At 57.4% G+C, this 21,987-nt stretch overlaps 1 protein-coding gene across 5 annotated transcripts in view; it reads right to left on the bottom strand.

Annotated features, from left to right (window-relative positions):
* Positions 1-571: 571 nt before the first annotated feature.
* Positions 572-21,987, bottom strand: part of PRKCD (protein kinase C delta) — a 29,292-nt gene continuing 7,876 nt past the window's right edge. For 4 of the 5 annotated variants that reach the window (XM_057555712.1, XM_007174779.2, XM_057555713.1 and 1 more), the window contains exons 3-19: positions 13,484-13,617; positions 12,169-12,368; positions 10,796-10,856; positions 10,461-10,623; positions 10,331-10,362; positions 9,100-9,185; positions 8,714-8,843; positions 7,964-8,064; positions 6,846-6,942; positions 6,568-6,665; positions 6,229-6,402; positions 5,840-5,931; positions 5,212-5,274; positions 4,054-4,192; positions 3,712-3,900; positions 2,988-3,116; positions 572-1,086 (exon numbers count right to left, since the gene is read on the bottom strand). In XM_057555712.1, the coding sequence (XP_057411695.1) occupies positions 928-1,086; positions 2,988-3,116; positions 3,712-3,900; positions 4,054-4,192; positions 5,212-5,274; positions 5,840-5,931; positions 6,229-6,402; positions 6,568-6,665; positions 6,846-6,942; positions 7,964-8,064; positions 8,714-8,843; positions 9,100-9,185; positions 10,331-10,362; positions 10,461-10,623; positions 10,796-10,856; positions 12,169-12,368; positions 13,484-13,598 (2,028 nt within the window). In that variant the 5' untranslated portion in view covers positions 13,599-13,617 and the 3' untranslated portion in view covers positions 572-927. The remainder of the gene's footprint in view (positions 1,087-2,987; positions 3,117-3,711; positions 3,901-4,053; positions 4,193-5,211; positions 5,275-5,839; positions 5,932-6,228; positions 6,403-6,567; positions 6,666-6,845; positions 6,943-7,963; positions 8,065-8,713; positions 8,844-9,099; positions 9,186-10,330; positions 10,363-10,460; positions 10,624-10,795; positions 10,857-12,168; positions 12,369-13,483; positions 13,618-21,987) is intronic. The other variant, XM_057555714.1, reaches the window with a different exon arrangement.

Consider the following 21,987-nt stretch of genomic DNA (forward strand, 5'->3'; position numbering starts at 1 on the left):
GACGACTTTGCTCATGTCTCCCAGCCACCCTTGCACTGTCCTGCTTTTCAGCGCTCGCCCCTCACTCTTCTGAGATAGACTCTCTGCAGCTGGTCCCACCTCCTCCCATCACCCCACAGACACACCTGGGGCTCCCTCAGCCACCCAGAAAAGTTTTCTGTTTTTGGCCCACGGCCCTGGAGCCAGAGGAAACCCATAAATACAAACACATTTGCATGAAAGCCCAGGGGTCTGCATCTGCAGCTAACAGCTCGGTTTAACTTCCAACACAGAGCTGCCAGAAGTGGGAGCAGCAGCCACCAGCTTCCTGGGAGAAACGTGTCCCGACAGCCAGGTCGGTATCAGTTGGTGTTTATTTAGACACACAAATAAAAGAACCTGATGGTTCAAACAGCTTGTGCTCCTTTTTTTTTTTTTTTTGGGGGGGGGTGGTGGGAGGTGGGGAGGGTGTGCATCATATATATAATATATATATATTTTAAAAGATCAACATATCACCAGTCCCCCACATTTTTCTCTACTGAGCAATATATACAGCCCATATATATATATATATATATATATATATATATATGCGTGTATATATATATATATTACATATTTTTTTCAATAGATAACTACATTCAAGTAATGAAACACAGGATTTACAATTTCCCTCTGAGGGCAGAGGAAAAGCAAATTCACATACAATTCACAGAGGAAGTACCATGAAAGCCCAGCCAGACAGGAGCTGAGGCCTCTCTGGGGTACGAAGGAGACAGGCAGCAGCAGAAATTATGACAATCACACTGCTGCTTATCGTGGGGGACAGGCAGGTGCCGATGAAGTGGGGGGCCCCGCCTGCTCTGCCTGGGCCAGGTCAGCAGGCCGTGCTGGCTGACCCAGGCTCCCTGGCTGGGGTGGGTTGGGGGCACATGTCTGGCAACCTCAATTTTCCAGGAGCCCCTCGAATTTGGGGTTCACAAAGGAGAAGCCGGCAAATGCTGTTTGGTCCATGGAGTCGATGAGGTCCTTGTCGCTGTAGGAGAGGCGTGGCTTCTCGTTCAGGAACTCCTGGTCGAAGTTGCTGTAGTCTCCAGGGGACCTCTGCAAGCAGAAGGCAGGGGTGCGTAAGCGGGACCCAAAGGGCAACCTTCCAATGGGTTCCCGAGGTTCTGGGGACCCATTCCCGGAGCCATAATCCCTGTTGGGCTGGGCCAAGCCAGAGCTGTCCTTATTTAGAACAGAAAAGGGAGTCTTTCCTCTGGAAGGTGGATGCTGTTACCAAGGGAATGAGGGAAGCCAGCAGGGGGCCTGGAGGAGGAAAGGTGGACATCCATCCAAGCAGGGTTCTAGAAGACCACAGCCCTGGGTCAAAGCCCACCCACCACCCGTTTTTGTAGGTCCCACAAGCTAAGGCTGGCTTTTGCATTTTTAAATGTTTAGGAAAAATCAAAAGGAGAATAACACTTCATGACATGTGAAAATTAAATGAAATTCAAAGTTCGGCACCCATAAATAAAGTTTTATTTGTGCACAACCACACCCCCTCACTGACATACCGTCTATGGCTGCCTTGAGACTATTTGGCCTGCAAAGCCTAAGATATTTACTATCAGGCTGTTCACAGGAAAAGTTTGCCAACTCTCTGCTTCTGAAGGTACAATGAAAGGGTGATTGAAAGAGGTCTTAAGCTGGTGGCCCTCAGGCCAAACTGAGCTGCAGGTACAACCATTTTGACTAGCCATGGGTTTTAATGGCATTTGAGCCAATATGTTAAAATTGGGCAATTTGACATAAAAATCCTGGTTTCTGGCTTCTTTTGAAAATTGACAGAGCAGAGCAGCCCTGGGCCCCTGTCCTGGCACGTCTGCCCACTCTTGGTGCTGAAACCCGCTTGGCCAGCTCATCACAGGCCCCACTTCCCACTGACAGGGGCTGCCGATCAGCTGCCTGGTGTTATTTAAAATCAATCTATCCCTCTTTCTATCAAAAGCGAGACACTGAAAGCAGGCTGTGTGATTTTCCTACAGCTGGCCTGGCCTGGTAGTGACGTGGCCAGGGCAGGAGGCACTGAGTTTGAGATCCCTGGAATGGGGGAGTGCTCTGCAGCTTCAAGACACAAACACATTACGCAGGCTGCTCAGTGGGAAAAGCGTGTCCTGACAGAAGACGGGAAGCAAAGGAGAGAAAGGGGAAGGGAGGGAAGAGCTGCGATCAGACAAGGGCCACGGAGTTCAACTTCTGAGAAGCCAGCCTGCCTCTGCTCTCCTCCTGGCTCCTTGGCGGCTTCTCTAGATTCTAGGCCTTTATGCAAACCATCCCTCCTCTACCTGGAATACCTCCCATCTGCCCTTGGCCTGGCCGAGCTTCCCCAGCCCTGCCGACATCCCATTTCCTCTCAGACCCACCCCGATCTCTGCATCTTGGGCACCGGCCCACAGACCCTCCCAATGGCAACTGATTGTGTGTGGCCTTGTGACATGTCTTGTACTGCTGTCATTTATAATAAATGACCATCAGTGTGCAAGTTTCCTATCTCTCTGAGGAGCTGGGGCCCCTCTAGCTCTGGGACTGGGCCTCCCACTTCACTATGCAGCCCAGCACAGTGCTCTGCACCCAGAGGGCACTCAGCATTTCCGATATTTTTTGGAAAATGGATTGGATAGATGGGTAGATGGAGGGAGGGGGGCCTTAACTCTGATCCCCAAAGCATACTCCCCTGCACACAGTGGGTTTTAAAGAACGTATGCTAAAGGGTGGCTGGATCCACTGTCACCAATGTTTGTTGAATGACTGACTGAGGAGAGATGGTGAGGATACGAGCGTAGAGGCTGTGGCTCAGTGTACCAAAGAGGTTGGGAAAGCAGATTTGCTAGAGGAAGGGAGAGGAGGAGAGCATGTGAATGATGCAGGAGAGAGGCAGGGCAAAGCAGGAGGAGTCCACCCCGGAAGGCAGTGAGGGACAACGTCGAGTGGGCAGCCCCCACTGGAGTGGGATCACGTACCACTCTGGGCTTGAAGGGCGGCTCCACTGCACGTTTCTCCAGCAGAGCCCAGTTGATGGTCTTGAAGAAGGGGTGGATTTTGATGTTCCCTGTCACTCCCAGCCTCCTGGTTGTATCCCGTTCAAGCAGCTGCAACGCAGCAGGTAACCTGGTTAGCACCCGAGGGCTGTAGGAAATGGGAGCCTCAGAAAACCCCCAAGCAGGCCAAGGGGTGCCCAGGCTGGTCCAGCCCAGGCTGGTGTCACAGCCCAGGGCCTCTGGGGCTGAGAAGTCCTCTCTGGCCTCTGGTCCCAGGTCCGGTGGAGAAACAGGGCGTGGACTGGTGCTGCCAGGACTCTCAGCTGGTGGGACTTGTGAGTAAAAGCAGGAGCCCTTACTGGGTGTTTACCATCTGCCTGGCATCATACATTTATGTTTTTTTCCCCAAAACTCTGTGAGAAAGGTTCTCTTCTGGCCTCATTTTGTAGATAAGGAGATAGACTCAGAGTTTAGCCTAAGGTCTATCTGTCTTCTGACCCCAAGCCCATCATTGCCAGGCCAGGCTGATTCAGTGCAGGGAACATAGACAGGAGGTCCCAGGAACGTGGCAGGAGAGTGACCCCCCAATGTGTTAGGACCGGAGCACTGGTGAGGCTGCCATCCCCAAGACAGGAGGCTTCTGGCATTCCCATGACCTGGCGTCTGCCAGCTCCTGCCCCTGCCAGCCCAGCCCAGGGGCTCCTACCTTCTCCAGGATGTCCTTGGACTCCCTGGTGATCCAGCGGGGATAATACGGTGAGTCCACACGGATGGACTCGAAGAGTTCGTCCTCATCGTCACCGTGGAAGGGGGACTGACCAATGAGCATCTCATAGAGGAGGACTCCAAAGGACCACCAGTCCACGGAGAATGAGTACTTCAGGCCCTGCAGGATCTGGGGCAGAGGGGGTGCCGGAGCTGAGGGGGCCCTGGAGCACAAGCCCCGGCCAGCCCTCCTCAGCCTCTCGGCTGTGGCTTGGACATCGTCATCCACCCCCTGTGGAGACAAGGTGTCGGCCAGAGGCGGGGCCGGGAGGGTGCCACTCACCTCGGGGGCGATGTAGTCAGGGGTGCCGCAGAAGGTGCTGGCCTGTTTGTCCCCGAACATGTTCTCCTTGCACATGCCGAAGTCAGCAATCTTGATGTGGCCATCCCGGTCCAGCATCACGTTGTCCAGCTTGAGGTCCCTGCGGGGAGGGGACAGGAAAATGAGTCGTTAGGGTCCAACTCCTCTCCTCCCCATAGTCCCCTCCCATGTCCCCACTGTCAGCCTGGAAAGCCTAGGACTCTCTCCAGGGGACGAAGGAATGAGGAAGAGGAGGGGAAAGAGGTGCTAAAAACAGGTGCTTCCTGCAAGCTGCCTACTGTGTGCTGTGTGCTGGACACACACCATCCTACTTCCTGAAGCCCAAAATGAGGCTCAGCGAGGTGGTATCACTAGCCTAGGGTCACCCAGCTAGTCAGCTGTGGAAGCGCCCTGGACTCAGGTTTGTCAGACTCCACAAGGGCAGGGAGCCCGTCTATTTTATGTAGGTAGTTGAGTAGATAACTTAGGCACACGGTAACAAGCACCAGAAAAGCAGAACAGCACAAGGCCCATCTTCCACTAACCTCGCTTGCCAGGCCCTCCCTAGACTGAGTCCAGGCACGGACAGCACATTACAATGTGCATCTCACGCCAACTTTTAAAGCCTGGCCCCTAACATTCAATATGCACTGTCCCATGGATTGGTTTTCCACTTGGCAACATACCTTGGGATCATCCCACAATAGTACACACAGCATGGCCTCAGCCTTTCGGATGAGTACATATTAATCCATGGCAGGACGGGACTGTCATTTATTGGGTGAGAATTTATGAAACCAGACCCCGTTGGTGGAAGCTCAGAGTGCTCGGATGCAGCTGCAGAGGGAGACCGATGGCTCCAAGGGAGGGAGACCCCATACCAGTCAGTGCTACGCTCCCGCCAAAGGTGTCGAGTATGGGCAGGGAGTTCCCAGTCCCTGGAGCTGTGCCCGCCTCAGCTAAGGGGCAACAAGGAATTGTAGCAATGGAGTAGGTGGTTTAAGCAAATATCCAACTAAAGACCGACTCCAAGAGGAGATGGGACCACAGCTGGACCGGGATCCACTCAGAGCATTTCAGAGGATATGATGGGGTTGGGGCCTCCCCTCCTATACACCCCCCACCTTCCGATCCCCGCACCTGTAAATGATCCCTTTCTGGTGTAGAAACTGTAGTCCACAGACTATCTCAGCCGCATAAAACCTGGATGAGACACACACACACACCAAGTGTCCTGAGATTTCTGTGAGCAGCCCCTGCTTCTCCCTGGGTCTTCATCCCCACCCCCAGGGACAGGAAATGCTGAAAATAACTCCATGGACAACCTGGTCCTGATCAAGCACATCTTGTATCAGGCAAGTAGGGGCTGGTAGTCAAGGCAAGAGAGAAAATTGTGAAGAAAAAAGCTCCAAATGAGACAATTCTCTGTCCTAAGAGTGTATGCATTTATATAGATATGCCTGTGTGCACACACACACAGTCTGGGGGTGCATGCTAGTTTGGAGTCCACCCACCTGGGTTCTGCATTGTGCAGGATCACCCACCCGCTGAGGCCCAGGGAGGGGACAGGACCTGGCATGTCTAGGTTGTGTTCCCAGCCACAGCTGACCCCTCACCCCTAGCTTCCCACACGGGGCGGGGGATGGCCCTGGCCACCCCAAGTCTCTCCAACCCCAGCTCCAGCCCAGGCTGGCTTCACCAGGGGGAGGGAAGAAGGAATGGAAGGCAGATGGGCAGAGGGCTCTCCCTCCAACAGGGCCTCACGTACGTGGCACGGTAGAGCTCGAAGCGGCCTTTGTCCTGGATGTGATACATCAGATCGCCCCCATTGAGGAACTCCATCACAAAGAACAGGTGGTCCTGCGGGGGGAGGGTGGTGAGCAGAGGCACAGAAAGCGGCAGGAAGCTCCCTCACTGAGGACCACTAGGGGCAAGCCCCAACAGGAAGCAGGGGGCAACTCTGCCCTGGCGGATGTGAGGGGGGAAGAACGGCCCTGCCCTGGGGAGTCTGAGGAAGGGGGACTCAGCCTTGCCTTAAGTGGTCTGAGGAAGAAGACTGGGCCCTGCCCTGGAGAATCTCAATGGGAGACATGGCCCTGACCTGAGCGACTGAGGGGGGCTGTGGGCCAGGGGCACTGATAGTGGGCAGGCCGGCACCTTGGTCTGGAAGGTGCAGAAGAGATGGGTGAGAAAGGGATTCTCCCCGGAGAGCGCCAGCACCCGCTTCTCCACCATCGTGCACTCCACGTCATCATCGATCAGAACCACGTCCTTCTTGAGGGCCTTGATGGCGAAGAATTCTTTTTTGCCCTTCAGCTCTGCGAGCAGCACCTGACAGATGGGCAGGGGTGCTGAGCAGGGGAGGTTCGGACCAAAGGTCAGGGCGCATGGCCCAACCAAACCCGGAAGCACCCAGGTAGGGTGGGAAGCAGGTGCCCCTTGGCTACCGAGCCCAGGTCCCTTGGGCTGCCTGCCCCAGGGCCATGGGGCCCTCACCTTCCCGAAGCTGCCTTTGCCCAGGACTTTGAGGAAGGTGAAGTTCTCAATGCTGCACTTGGTGCTGCTCTCCCAGATCTTGCCGTAGGTCCCAGTTCCTGCCCGAGAGACAGCTGCTTCAGACTCATGTCTCATGTCCAGAGGGTGGTCCTCCCCTGCTGGGTCCCTCCCCACAGAGGTGCCTCCTCTCCGGTTGCACTCAACTGTGTGGAGAGGCTGGGTCCCATGCTGGTGTTGGGGGGTAGGGGCTTTCCTGGAAGGAATGGGCAGAGCTTCACCTGGGACATCATCTCCAGAGACTCCTGGCTTCTTCTCAAAATTCTGGTAGATCCCAACAGTCTCTGCAGTCTCGGAGTCCGACCTCCGGGCAGGTCTCTGGAGGGGGTAGGGGTTGGGGGGCCAGAGGTCATACCATGGTCAGAACTCCCAACCCAGAGGGGGGGACCCCAACCATCCATAACTCCACCCTCAATATGGGTGACAGCAGGGGCAGAGCCCGGGACCCCAGGCGGTGCATGTGCATGTACACATGTGTGAACAAGCGTGCGCGCGCGCACACACACTTCCGGCACAGAGACGCCTCGGTGGTCTGGAAGGCACTGATTACAAACAAAAGTTCTGGAAATTGAACCCTAACTTCCCAACCACTTACTCAATAGATTTTTATTTGTGTTGCCTTCACTTGTTTTTTTTTCTCACTTGTGATAGATTCTAGAATCTTAAAGTTCTGTGGCCTCCTTCAAGCTCCACCCATACCCAAACACACACACACACAAAACATATACACACTGGACTTCCCTGGTGGCGCAGTGGTTAAGAATCCACCTGCCAATCCAGGGCACACGGGTTCGAACCCTGGTCCAGGAAGATGTCACATTCCGTGGAGCATCTAAGCCCATGTGCCACAACTACGGAGCCTGTGCTCTAGAGCCCGCGAGCCACAATTACTGAAGCCCTTGCACCTAGAGCCCGTGCTCCACAACGAAGAGTAGCCCCTGCTCGCCACAACTAGAGAAAGCCCGCATGCAGCAACAGAGACCCAACACAGCCAAAAATAAATTAATTAATTTAAACAAAAAAAAAGTAAAGGAGGCAAAAGAGATTTTAGGTAAACTCTTTAAAAAAAAAACAAAACATATACACATAAAGGCTTTAGTTCCAAGTGTTCCAACCTTGCAGTCATCCAGGTTCACCCTCAGGAAAAGCACCGCTTGAATAACTAAGGTGGGAGAACAAGCCCACCACCCTCTAATGTCCAATCCTTGAACTGGATCTTCCAGAAGTAGGGTCTTATGTATAAACGCCCCTCACTGCAGTTCCCCAGGAGTGGGCATGAGCCCTGACTCGTCCCCAACCCTGCCACCCTCTGTCCAGGGTTCCCACAGTGCCTGCCCACCTGGGTGACTTGGTTCAAGGCCTCGGCCAAGAGCTTCTGGTTGATGCCACAGAGGTTGGCCACCTTCATCTGGCACTTATGGTGCACGTTCATGCCACAGTCTGGGGTGGGAGAGAAGCAGAGCCATCAGGGTCCCCGCCAGGCAGGCAGCCAGCAGGCTCCAAGAAAACTGTCCCCTTGTCCCAGGCCCAGCCAAGGGCAGGGAGGGATGGAGGAGAGAGCAGGAGAGAGGAGGGCTTTTGGCCGCGTCTGCTGGGTTTCCTGCCTTTAGAAAAAGATGTATCTGAAGCCATCACGAGCACCTCAAATCTTTCATTATTTAAAGAAGAAAAAGAAAAAACAAATGTCTGGGACAAGCTAGGCAAGTCACTTTTCCTCCAGACGTCTCTCGTTTCAGTGAAGCCTGAGGTGGGGGAGGGCCTGCTAGGAGCACGTGCTGAGCTGATGTGAGACGGGCCCTGGCCGAGCACCTTCCGCCCGCTTTCCCCTCAGTGACTCTTTGGGGCCGACTCTACTCTAACGCCTGTTTTATACTTGCGTGGAGCTCTCAGCGGTGGGGCCACCTTCTGACGGTCACACAGTAGTAAATGGCAGAGTCAGTCGGGCCAGTGGGGAGGGGCCAGGAGGCCTCACCCACGTGAGAGTTCCCGAGCGAGGGGGCAAAGGCAGCCTCAGCTGGTCTCAGCTTCCGAGGTCCGGGTGGGCCCCCCTCCCACTTCCGCCACAGCCCCCGCCCTAGCCGGCACGCACCTTCACACTTTAATCCCTGCTTCACCAGCCCCCAGAGCAGGCTGCCGCAGTGGTCGCAGAAGGTGGGGCTCATGTAGTTATAAACCTTGAACCGGTGTGGCATGTCAATGTTGAAACGTTCTTTCTGGAACTAGGGGTGCGGGGTGTCACAGGTCAAGGGTCACATACCAGCTCTAGCCCCTTCCTCACCCCCTAACTCTCCCTGACCCAACCCCATGCGTGGCAAGATCCCCAAGAGGGCTCCATGGGGACTGGGAAATCCAGGGATCCCAGGGGCCAAGCCAGGGGAAGGAAGGAAGAAGGAAAACGGGGAGGAAGGGTGACCCCACAGGGAAGGGGTGGGGAGAGCTCGAATCCCTCCCGCCCTGCCCTGGGCCCGGCCTCACTATGGTGTCCCGGCTGTTCGCTGCAGTGCCCGTACACCGGCCAATGATCTTGTCGATGCATTTCTTGTGGATGGCAGCGTTGCATTCTTGAGGAGGCCCAGGCCCAGGAGGGGGACGGGAAGGCCCCGGAGGGGCAGAGTCTGTGAGCTGGCGCCCCCGGCCCAGTCCTGCCCTCCACACAAAGCCCCCATGCTCCCCGACCGCCCAAACCCTCACCACACGGAGCCCACAGCCTAGAGCTTGATTTTTCTCTCCTCCAGTCAATCCCTGTGGGAGGAGTCTGGGAAGGATGGGGCAGGGAGGACAGGTCGATCTGGGGGTGTCTCGGAGGTTAGGAAAGGCTCAAGGAGTCCCGGTGGGCAGGGAGGGGGGCATGGCAGTGAGAGAACTAGAGGCTGGGGAGCCCTCTTTGTGGCTCAGGACAGCAAACAGCTCTTAAGCTCTCTCACCCACCCACCCACCCACCCACACACACACACACACACACACACACTGACAGATGCACCCCAACACAAAGGCACTCAGATACACGTACACAGCATGTATAATGACAAACCTTCTTACATAGAATGCTTACCGGGCACCAGCCACACTTAAAATACAGCTTTACATATTTTATCCCATTTGATCTTCACAATGACTCTATTGCCCCTATTTTACAGATGAGGAAATTGAGGCACAGAGAGGTTAAGTAAATTTGTCTAAGGTCCTACAGCTAGGAAGTGGTAGAGCTGGGATTCAGACCCAGGCAGGCTGGCTCCAGAGCCTGTGCTCACCACCACTGGTCCACACTGCCTCATGCATGCACCGACGGCCGTAGAGAAGGGTGTGCTCATACGTGAGTACCAGATGCACAGAGCTCTCAACAGAAGCACACATGCAGCCAGGGATGTGCTGGCAGAGGTCTAATAGCCTCTCTGGGGGGAAAGAGCCCCGATGTGCAGCACTGGCAGATTCTGTGTACATACTCCACCGGGGCCTATTTCAGGCCGCCAATGTGATGTCACTGAACAGGAAGCGCTGGGAAGAGACACGCCGGCTCCAGCACTCACTGACGCAGCCGCCGTCCACACACACACTACCACATGGAAAGCCTCACGTGCACACACTCAAGCACAGGCTTCATCCAGACGCACCGTCCCAACACAGGGACACAGGCTTCGCTGTGAAGGCACGCAGGCACATGCGTGCACACACATGTGCATACAAACCGGGCTGTGGAGACACTTACGCCTGCACTTGTAGCCTTGCTTGTTGAGACCCCTGAAAGACAAGTGCCCAGGCAGGGTGAGTGAGGGGAAGCACCGGGTATGGGGGCCCTCCCTCACCCACCCCACCCCAGAGGATACAGCCAGTCTCACCAAACAAAGTCTCTGCATACAGAGCAGAAAGTGGGCTGTCCAAAGAAGGTGGCGATAAACTCGTGGTTCTTGATGTAGTGAATTTTGGCCTGTTTGATGGCTCCACGGCGGTTCATCGTTGGGAACTTGGCCTCGCCTTCACCCCGCATTGACTGCTTGCAATCTGGGGGCCAGGTAGCAGTGAAGTCAGCCCCAGCCCACGGGAGGGGCCACACCCCTTCAGTCCCTCCCAGGGCAGTCCTGGACAGAGCGTCAATGGAGGCTGCTTCCCTAAACCTCCGTTCTGGCTCTGGCCTCTGAACCTCCGTCCCCAGCCCAGGTAGGGAGGGGCTTACCTATGTCTTCCAGGAAATACTGCACAGACATCAACACCTTGGCCTGGGGTTGCAGGTCCAGCTGCAGGGGTGAGGGTGGGGGAGTCAATGAGGGCAGGCCTGGGCCAAGCCAGACTCAGAACCCGCCCCCATGGTTGGTCCCTGAAGGACCAGGGAGTCCCGGCGGCCTAGCCAGACACCTGTCTGCCCAGAGTGGGCAGGGCCCCACCCCTGAGCCCCGCCCCCAGCCCTCACCCAGGGGTATTATTACATTTGGGGAAGTGAAAGGATCCAGCCCACACCCAGCTTGGCCACATGGCCCCGGGAACAGAGTGGGAAGGGAAACTCCCCACCCCCAACCCCAGCTGCCCACTTCACAAGGATCTTAGAAGGGAGGCACGGCATCCCCCCACACACGCAGACACACAGACACACGCATACTGACACAGCGTGCTGGTTCTTTCTCTCTCCCTCTCTCTGTCGGGGGCTCTGTCTGTCCAGTCTCCTCACACAGACTGGCTCGTCCTAAGGGCAAGACCCTCAGCTCCCCCAGGGCCTGGTGACTGACAGTGTCCCTTGGGGTGGTGGACAGAGAGCACAACAGCAGTCTCTGCCTGATTCTTCAAGGGTGGGTGCAGCCCTGGGTCAACCTCTCTCGGCCCAAGTTCCTTCACCCCTCACTGGAGGCTGAGTAGAGTCTCCATGGTCACAGGTCTTTCCCGGCGGGGACATCTTGGCTGCAGGAGCCCACATGTAACCCCAGGGGGCAGGGATGCCCTGCCAGCGCTGACATCCTGTGTCCACGAGGGACATATGGCCACGTGTGCGTGCAGAGTCCAGTTTCGGCAGGTGAGTGGCGGGCCATGAGCCTTCTCCTCCCCGACCCCCCCTGCTGTGGAAGATCATAACTGGTGTTCCCCGATGCCTGCCTGGGTTTGGAATATCTGTGAAGATTCCAAACAGAACTGGGAACAATGGGGTTCTCTGAGAAGGGGGACCTGGTGTTGGGGCTAGGACCCACCCTTTCATACAGCTTGATATGTTTTACTATGTGCACATCCTGCCTTTGCAAAATTAAAAGGGAAAAAAGCAGCTGTAATACCAAGGAGGGCTCTCTTTAGCACCGCCTACGTGCCAGGTTCTGCAGTAAGCCCTTTGCATCCAGCTGCTCATTTCATCAGAACTGACCCCACCGTAGGTCTTTTAGTAGTTTCTCCTTTTACAGATTCAGAAACAGACTCAGAGAGGAGAAGGGTCTGATGAATCGCAGGACCAGGATTCGAACACAAGCTGTCAGCTACAGAGCTGCCCCAGTGGCCGGAGCAGCCGGGTGCCCTCGGCCGTACCCGCTCACTTTGCCCACACACATGCGTGACTGTGGCTGTGCCCCTCACCCAGAACTCGGCCTTGCCATTGTTCTTCTTGCAGCGCTCGGCCAGCACCGACACACCCACTGTCACCTCGGACACTGGCTCCTCCGCGGCTCGCATCAGCACGATCTGGATGACGCGACCCTCATAGATGTGGGCATCGAACGAGGACTTCCACTCGGGGTACATGGTGGGCTTCTTCTGCACCAGCGTCTTCCCACGCTCTGCAATGGGCCAGGAAGGCAAGGTCGGGCTAGGGCCCCTCTGTGCCTCAAATCCCAGGCCTTCCCACAGCCTTCCATCCTATGGAATCTGCCTGCTCTCTCCCCCAGGGCCCAAGTCTCCACTCCTCAGCCCTCATGACCATGCTCTGCTCGCCTCACCAGCCCCGTCTCACTCACAATCCGCATGAGAGCACAGAAACGCTGGCAGTTTCCCCAGGGCGCCCTGCTAGTTTCCACCCCGGGCCTTTGCTCCTGCTGTTCCTTCTTCCTGTGACCCTCTTCCTCCAGCCCCTCTTAGATGTCACCTTCCCTTAGACATTTACTCAGTGACACCGCCACAGGCTCCCACATGCCAGCCATGGTGTTGGAGGCAAGGAACACGGTACCTGTCCTCCTAGAGTCCCAGTCCTGGGCAGTGACATGAATCAGTTCACCCCTCAAGTGAACATTAAATCACAGCTGTCATGAGACTGAAGAGGGCAAGGTCACTGGTTCTAGACCTGCCCATGGTCAGGTGGCCTGCCCCAACCTAAGGGTCAGGGAAGGCTTCCTAGAGGAAGGGACAGCTCAGCTGAGACCTAAGGGATGAGCCAGGGGTTCACCAGGTGAGGGCAGAAGCAAGAAGGAATGGCATGAGATGTTTGCTTCTTCCAGGATGACCTCCCTGACTGCAGCCTGGGATGGTTCCTCGTCTGGACTTCCCTATCACAGGATTCACTGTCTGGCTCCTCCACCAGACTGTCAGCCCCATGAGGGCAGGGCCTGGTCAGCCCTGGAGCATGGCAGTGTTCTCAGTGCCCAGCACAGGGCCTGGCACAGATGGACATGTGGAGCTCCTGCAGGGAGCCTGTTCTTGGGCGAAACAACCAGTGGGGGAGGAGCCAGAAGCCCTGGGCTCCACAGAAGGTTCCATGTAGCCAGTGCAGGAGGGCCTACAGGCAGTGAGTAGCCTCTGTTGTCCTGCATCGCAAGCTGAGCTGGGCAGGGAGACGAGGACAAGGAAGAGAAGGATCCCTCAGAGGCTCTAGGAGAACAAGGCACAGTCCCTTCCATTGCCTCCCCCTGGCCCTGGCTTCCCCGCCCCCCCCGGCTGCTGCCAGTGCCTGCAGCCCTACCTGTGCTGAGCGCCTCCTTCATCCTCACAGCACAGAAGGGCTGGCTTGCCTCGTCTGCGGCCTGCAGGGAGCCCAGCTCGTAGGAGTTGAAGGAGATGCGCAGGAACGGTGCCATGTTGGGGCTTGCAGCAGGGCTGCGGAGACAGAAGGTGTGAGGCGGGCAGCAGGGACAGCCCTGGGAGGTGGTCAGGTATCCGCTCCCCCCAGGGCTCCCACAGCATTGAATGTGGCCCACATGGTGCTTAAAATGCACTAGTCCTAGTTGCCACCATTAAAATTGAGAAGTTTTAGGTAAGACTAGATTGGTGGCCTCCCTGGTGAAATTGGAAGGTGCAACATCAGGCCTGCTGGGCCATATCTGGCTGGCACTGCCCCCTTTGTTGGGCACCCCTGCTGGTTGACTCCAGTTCAGAGGCCCCCTTCCACTTCTCTCCAAATCCTATCTAGGCCCTGGAGGCATGTGAGCCTGTGACTCCCATGTCATTCATTTGGGGAGTCAGTCATTCAATGCCTCCTTTAAGACCCAATGGCTGTTACCTAGTATGTGCTGGCCATAGCACCTCGGTGCCAGCCAAGATGGGCAGGACAGCACCCCTTCCTCCCTGTACCCTGCCCCATGCAGCTCTCCTTGGTTTTCAAAGTTTGTTTTTTGCTCATAACTACCCAGGCAGACAAGTAGGGCCAAGACAAGTAGCAGGGCCAAGATGATCACCCCCACTTTTCAGATGGGAAACTGAAATCCTGAGGTTGAACCAGAACCCAAAGCTGGGATTCTACTAATTAAGCACCCACTTTGGGACCAGGGTAGTGAAAGGCTCCACCCACATCAGTGTGCCTGACACTTCTGAACCTGAGCCCCTTGGGGTCAGGCGCTCTCGCCTACCTGGAAGTTTGTCCGCACTTTCAGACTAAGTTTTTCCAAATATAAAACTACTTTAATGTCGAATGTAACGCTGACTTTGCTTCTTAAACCACACAGGTTGGCCCCACACGCCCTCATTCCTCACAGTTCCTCAAATCCAGGATCACTACGGGTGGCCCCGAAGGTCTTTCGCCTTGTCCTCGTGGAGGACGCTCAGCTGTGCAAGCCCACAGGTGTGCGCTCGTACACCTGCACAGACACTGGCCCCGGGCCTAGGCCCCACAGGAGGGAGCTCCACAGCCGTGGCTGCAGGAACGCTCGCTAACGTTCATCCCCGTTGATACGTATTTGCTCCATCCTGAACATAAGCCGGCACGGAGGCTGACTCAGACACGCACCCTTACCCACACACGCGCCTGTGTGCACGGGCAACAGCCACCCTGGCCCTGGGACGGCTCCCCCAGCTCCTCCACATGGCCGCAGAGTACCAGCCAGGCCTGCTGGCAGCTCCAAGCCCAGATGAGCTCACAGGAAACACTTGACCTCAGCCTACAGCCCAGCCCAATGGCCCGGCCAGTCCTCTGAAGCCTGCAGCCAGAGTAGAGGGGAGGGACCATGCGGGGCAGACCCCACCACGTCCCCTGCCCGGGCCAGGCTCCTACTCAGAGGGAGTGAGAGTGGGTGTGGGAGCTCACGTCTGAGACCAGATAGGCCAGCCACAGTGACCCCTCAGCAGGCAGGGAGGGAAAGCCAGCTGTGGGCGGCTGCTGCTTCCTCCCGGGGCCCAAGCAGGCATGAGTGTGCAAGCTGGTGTTGGGGGGAGGGGGGCGGTATGTGTGGGTGTGACTGCACAGCCATGGAGATGTGTGTGCCTGCGAGGACGTGTGAGTGGGTGGCAGGTAGTGGGCACTCAGCCAATGTTGAAGTGGAGAGCGAGCTGCGTGGGCCTGGCTGGGAGTGTGCATAGGAGCCTGGGTGAGTGTCTCAAACTTCTAGGCAAAAGGACATCGTGCCCCTCCTGCCACCCTGTGTGGACTGGGGGTCCAGAATGATCAGCAGGGCCCCTGCACAGCACACACTTGCCATGTGTCTGCATCCGCGTTCCAGGGCCTGACCCCCGGCAGACGTGGCTCAGCCTCATGCTTCCCAATAGGATAACCTCGAGAGCCAGGTGGGGCCGTGATGAACTTCCTGAGTGTCTCAGAGGATGAGGGGGCAGGTGGGCAGGGACAAAGGAGGAGCAGCTGTGCTGCAGGGGGCTGGGCTCGTATGGGAGAGGGGGTTAGGGCAGCCCTGGGTGGCAAAATGACGGGCAAGCTGCCTGGGTATAAGATCCTATCACCCACACTGCCTTGGCTGTGGGACTCTGTGGGTCACTTGGCCTGAGTCTCAGTCATCCCCATCCTCCAGATGAGGAACAGTCCCTCGCTGCAGGGTTGTCACGATGATGAGAACTTGGATAGGACAAGAGCCAACACCAACCCCACAGCCTCAGGGCGGGGGCCTCTTACCACTACAACCCCTTCTTGCTTACAGCACCCCTCTTTCATCTGTGCACCTTCCTTCACCACTTACAAAGTACACGCACACCCCCGCCACATCCACTCCACACCCCCCACCCCCACCCCCGTAGCCTGGGAAGATGGTCCTGATAACTGACTCTACCTCTCGGGGAAACCAAGTCTCCAGGAACAGAGCTGCTCATCCTGGAGTAGCAGGTGGGGCCAACACCTACCGGCCAGCTCCTCCTCCACCCTTCCCCCACCTCCCCTCGGGGCCCCTGGGCTCCGGGTCACCCAGCAGGAGCCGTCCATGGACCACCCAGGGCTGTGAGGCGGAGACGGGATCATCAGCCTGCCCTCCAGCTCTGCAGCACACTCGGAGCAGTTGCTGTTCGCCGTCAGTTAGAAGCCACCAGAGGGAAAACCACAACCACAGCAGGCCCCAGTCCCGGCCCCAAACCTGCACAGCCAGGCCGCAGCGCCGTGAGAGGACCCACGGGCTGCCCTGGGGCTACTTGGCAGTAACTCTAGGGTTAGGTCACCTAGCCCCAACTACCAAGGACTAAAACTAGAGCATGGGCCCCGGCCAGGTTCTATCACCTCCTCCACCTCAACTGCACCGCCTGGACCCCCAGAGGAAGACAGGCACCACGAGCTGGCATCTTCTTCCATTGATGGCCATGTGACCCTGAAAGAGGTCTTGGGCCCCTGCACACCAGGACCCCCCTGCACAGCAGAGCCAGAGTTGCCCACCTACCTTGCAGAGCATCTGAACACTGGTGGGAAGGCCAGGGGGTAAAGTGACAGCACAAAAGCAAGGTGGGCCAACTATTTATAGCCCCCATGCAAATTGGCTCAGGCCCACAGGCCCCAAAGGAAGGCCACTGGCTCAACCTCATCCCCACTCTGCAGGGCCACGGAGGTGGCAGGGGTTGGACTCCACACAGGCCTCCATGGGGACCAGCTCCTTGGAGCCAGCTGAGGCCAGCCAGGCCTTTCCCAACCGCCTGTGGGCTCCAAGTCTCTACTCTCCTGCTTCTCTAGCCCACAGCAGAGGCAGCCCCGTGAAGCAGAGAGCTCCGGACTTGGGAGTCAAAGGGCCTGGGTGTGAATCAGTACCCTCACTTATAAGAAAGATCATCCTTCTCTGAGGCCAACATACACCAGACCAACCTTGTAATGGCATTAGCTCACTTTATCCCTGTGTAGGTCCCGGAGGTGGATATTTTACTGATGAAGAAACAGGATCAGAGAGGCTAAGTGACTTGCCCAAGATCACAGAGCCAGTAAGTGGTAGAAGGAGGATCTGAATCCAGGCCTGCCTGACGTTGCAGCCCACATTCTTCTGGTATGCCACGTCAGGAAGAGGAGATGAAGGGCAAGAGGGGGCAGAGGTAGAGATAGATAAATGTGCAGGGAGCAATACACACAAACACACCCATGAGGACAAAGTAAACAAGAAGAGGGGTGAGGGCACCAGGAGACAGGTCCCCTGTGCTTGACCACCCAACCCCCTCCAGGCTGGTCCTAGGTCTGACCTTGGGGACCCCCCGCTACTGTACAAAGAGGGTGGTACAGACCCCTGAACTGCTACTTTTTCTCCTGACCCAGCTGTTTGGGACAGACTCCAGTTCTTAAAACCTGGGGAAGGTCTGGCTGCATCCCAGCCCCAGGAGATGAGGGCTTGCTGGCCCTGCTCCCCACCCTGCCCTAGACCAACAGCCCAGAGGTACGGAAAGGCAGGGCCAGGCCGGACCAGAACAGGCGGCCCGCTCCTCCAGGGCAGCGGAAACCTTCTCCCAGCCAGTCGGGGGCAGTGGGCAAGGCCGACCTCGAGGTGACCAGTGACTGTGCCAGTTGAAGCTCCTGGGGCGTGGAGGACAAGTATGCACATTACACATCCACGTGTGTGTGCGTGAGTGTGTTCCAGTAAAGGGGGCAGGTGGGGGGCATGGCCTGAGGGGCACTATCAGGAACAAAAACGCATTTTCTCATTTTCCTACAACAATCACATATAACTTGTTGGATAACAATTTTGTTAGAGGTAAAAAATAAAACCCATCAAGCCAAAAATATCTCCCAAGAGATGGGCCTTCAGAAACTGACATGTCCATCTCCTCTTTGTACAGAGCGGGGGAACTGAGGACTGGGTCCTGCAATGAGGGTCCCCTGACCCCCAGACAGGGTCGGGTCCCCTCCACCCTAGTCCTTCCCTGACATTTGATTCTGCCTCACAGGCCACAGGGTGATGCCTGCTGGACAGAGGAGCAAAGCAGGGCCCGAGAAGAGAGGCCTTGGGCAGGCTCTTGGGGAGAGTGTGAGGATGTAGAGGGGGGCTCCCTCACAAAGTCTGCCCGGGGAACAAGAGGAGGCAGGCTGAGGTCAAGCAAAGCAAGGGTGAGTAGGACCAGCTGAGGCCCCTAGTGGGTCTAGGGTCTGGTTCCCTTGAACAGACCCCTGAGGAGAGGGGGACACACCCCTCCCATGCAACCCTCCCCACACACACCCGCCCAGCCTGGGGCAGCCCCTTCCACCTGCCCACGGAAGGCCACCACCCGCTGCCGGTCAAGGCTGGCGGTGGCAGCAAAGCAAAGTGGGGCAGTGTCGGCCTAGGCCCTCTAGGGACACAGACCCTGCCTGGGGGGAGCTCAAGGTCCGGCCCACATCAGTCTTGAGGGATGAACGGAAGAAGGAGGACACAGGAGGCCCAGGCAGTGGGAGGGAAGGAGAGTGAGAGGCAGTGTGACTGCAGGAGGGAGCAGGGCTGGCCCTGGCAGGGTTGCAACAGGGCAAGGGGACTGGGCGTGGCAGAAGCTGCCGGGCAGGGCAGGCAGGCGGGTAGCAGCTCAGCTGGGAGGCTGGCTTCCCCAGATGGCCTTCCCAGACAGAAGCAAGTTAAGGAGGCCACAGGGGTTTCACAACCCAGGAAATGGGCTCAGCAAGAACAGGGGGTGGGGGAGGGGAAGGGCTAGCAAGACCCCTCCAAGGCCCTTCCCCCAGGGCCTGTGCCCCAGCCCCCATGTCCTGGGAGAGGGACCAGCCATGGTCTCAGGTCATGGCCAAGTCCCACAGCAGGGGATGCTCCCCAACCCTGCTCTCCCCCGGGACTAGCACCTTATCCCCCAGCCAGACTCCTTCTCACCCCCTCCCTCGCCCCACACAGACCACCCACTGCCGTGGACTCTCCTCCCCTTCCCCAGTGACCCCTACTACCTGTCACCACTCCCGGTCCCTCCCCAGTCCATTCTTCTCACAGCTCCGAACCTCCTGGACTCCCACTGCCCTTGGAGAAGGCCCATCCCTCAGCCTGGCCCTGGCCTCCCCGCCACCTCACATCTCACCCCTGGCTACTCTGTGAACACATGCCTCACTTTCCAGCTTTTGCACAGGCTGCTCCCTCAGCCAGAATGTCTCCCTGAATTCCTCCATATCCTTACACATTGCTCTGAAGTCCAGCCCTTCCTTCCCCACTTGCCAGGAAACCAGCTGCCCCTCCATCTCACGTGCCCCAGCAGCTACCCTGTGCATGTGTCTGGGATCACACTCAGCAGAGGACCTGGGTGTCTGCCTGTAGCTCAGCCTTGTCAGCTCTGGCGACACATCTGACTGTCCTGGGGACATTCAAAAACCCCACTGCCGGCCGACCCGGCCCACTGATGGGAATCAGAGGTGAGGCCTGGGCAGCACAACTGAACCTTCTGCAACTGTCCTTCCCTCAGAACCAGTGAAACACCTGGCTTTTCCCTCAGGAAAACCCATGCCTGTGGCGACAAGATTCTGCACATGACAGGGTGGGGACTGCAGGTCTCGAAGGCCGAGCCTGGTCCCAGGTCACCCCCAGCCAGCGGGCATCACAGTGACAAGACACACCAGGCCCATGGAACTCACAGCCCCATAGGGGACAGCCACATAAGTGTGTAATTACAGAGAAGATGACCACTGCTCAGGCAGCAAGAAGGCCTGGGGTAGAATGGGGGCCGGAGGGGCCTGTCAGCAGGGGCGGGGGGGGTGCGGTTTGCCTTAGGAAGGGCTTCAATCTGAGAGATGCCCAGGGTGCCACGGGCCCATCTGGCCAGAGGGTCTGGAAGGGTAAGGGGGACAGGTCTTGGGACCCTGGCTGTCACTGGCTCACACTCACCCCTGCCGGCCCGTGTTGGGTGTAGGACCTGTGTGGGGCACAGTCCACAGCAGGCACAGGCCTGAGCCACTCAGCTGGCCCTAGGACTGGGGAAGCCCTGGGCTCAGCCAGAGGGAGGGCTCCAGGTACCCCTGAGAGGGGAACAAAAGCCCCTTCATGGCAAGACTGAGGACAAGAGGCCTCTGTGAGGAGCCAGGGTGGGGGGTATGTCAGGGCCTTTCCCAGAATAACCACACGTGTGTGCCCACACGGGCACACCCACCAAACCAAACACAGTTACACGTGGGGAACCCTGATTGCAGTTGGACATACACACACAGCTGTAACCATAGGCACATACACAATCCTATGACAACTCAGTAACGTACACACCGAGAAAGACACCCCTGCTCCCCGGCTCTCACATGTTGACAGACATCCAAGCCCACGCAGATCACACAGGACATTCATACCCTCACGCATTCACCAGCACAGAGAGATCTGTGTGCACACAGGGAGCCGCGAGCACACAGGCACATAGACACTCCAGGCTGGCAGAGATCAACTCACAAGCCTGGAAGGACCCACACGTGCCTGACTACGGTCTGCCACCGGAAAGTCCAAACGTAGCTTTTTCTCCTGCAGCCCGTGGGGCACGACAACTGGGGACAGGGGAGGGAAGGGCAGCAGGACATCGGGCAGGCTGGGCCTGCCCACTGAGGGAGGTGGAGAAAGTCCCTCCTGGCCTGGGGCGAAGTCCAAAGTGTACAAGGGAAGGAGTGGGCCGGTCAGGCTCATCGCTGTGTGGCCTCCCACTGCCTGAGGGGAAGTCAGTGGAGGTTGGGGACGAGGCTGGGGGCCACAGGTGCAGTCACAGGCCTGGCGCACAGGAGGAGGGGCGGGTGCACCTGTACAGGTAGAGCAGCCAGGCGGGCACCCCACACAGGACCTCCACGGAGCTCCAGACTCACTGGGCAGAACCTGACAAAGAGAGGGCGGGTAATTCACCCAAAGCCACAAAGCCAACGGGGCAGACCCCAGGGTGGCAGAGAGGGACTCTCCGGTTCTAGCCCCAGAACTGCCCGTCTGGCCTCCCGCGGGACAGGGCACGTGCTTGACAGAGGGCACGGCTCCTCCACCAGCCCCCACAGAGGTGGGCCCGCAGTCCACTCCTCAGCCCCTCTCTGTGCACCTCCTTCTAGAGTCCCTGTGATTTTCCTGATTGTCGACAACAGCCTTTGTGTTTGAGAGACGGTGAGATGGCCATCTAAGGCTTTTGCCATCCATCCCCACAAGGTGAGTAGGGCCTAGATGATGCCTCCCCACTTTAGGGATCAGGAGAAAGCTGGAGAGAGACAGGACCATGGAGTGCCATCCCACGGCGGGCAGTGAACACAGGAACTGGAGAGCAGGGGCTGGTTGTGGGCTGGACAGGTCTGTTCAGATGGGGTCTACCCTGGGTGCCCTGCGAGCTTGGCCAAGGCCCTCTGGCATCATCTGTGAAAGGGATGATCTTGCCCTGCTCAGGAGGTGGTGCTGAGTGTAGGAGCTGTACCGTCATCCTTATCAGCGCTGTCATCCTCACGCTGGGCCCTCTCCCCACCTGCCCCACCGCCCACTTCCAGCTGTCTGATAGCCATAGGGGCCTCCAAACTTCCTTGGATCAGTGGGTAAAGGGGCTCTCTCAAGCCACCCAGCCCTGTGGTACCCTGCTCTGGTCTGCTGCTCTGGAAAGAGACCAGGCTAGGCAAAGACAGCTGAGTCCACTGGCAGACCCCCGGCCAGCTACCGTCTCTCTCAGGACCTCAGTCTCCCTACGTTGACAATGGAGACCTCTCAGCTTCCTCCAGCTCTGATACTGAACGACCCTGCAGTTCTCCTCCTACCTCCTCCCAGCCCCAGCCCACAGCAAGCGGACACCTGCTCCAGCCTCAGGCCTAGGCGACTGGCTACTCCACTGTGCCTGTTTACCCAACACAGCCATAGACATAATCCAAAGCTTCCGGGGCTGTTGTGAAAACAG

This window comes from Balaenoptera acutorostrata, chromosome 10, assembly GCF_949987535.1.
Source record: "Balaenoptera acutorostrata chromosome 10, mBalAcu1.1, whole genome shotgun sequence".
Lineage (NCBI taxonomy): Eukaryota > Metazoa > Chordata > Mammalia > Artiodactyla > Balaenopteridae > Balaenoptera > Balaenoptera acutorostrata.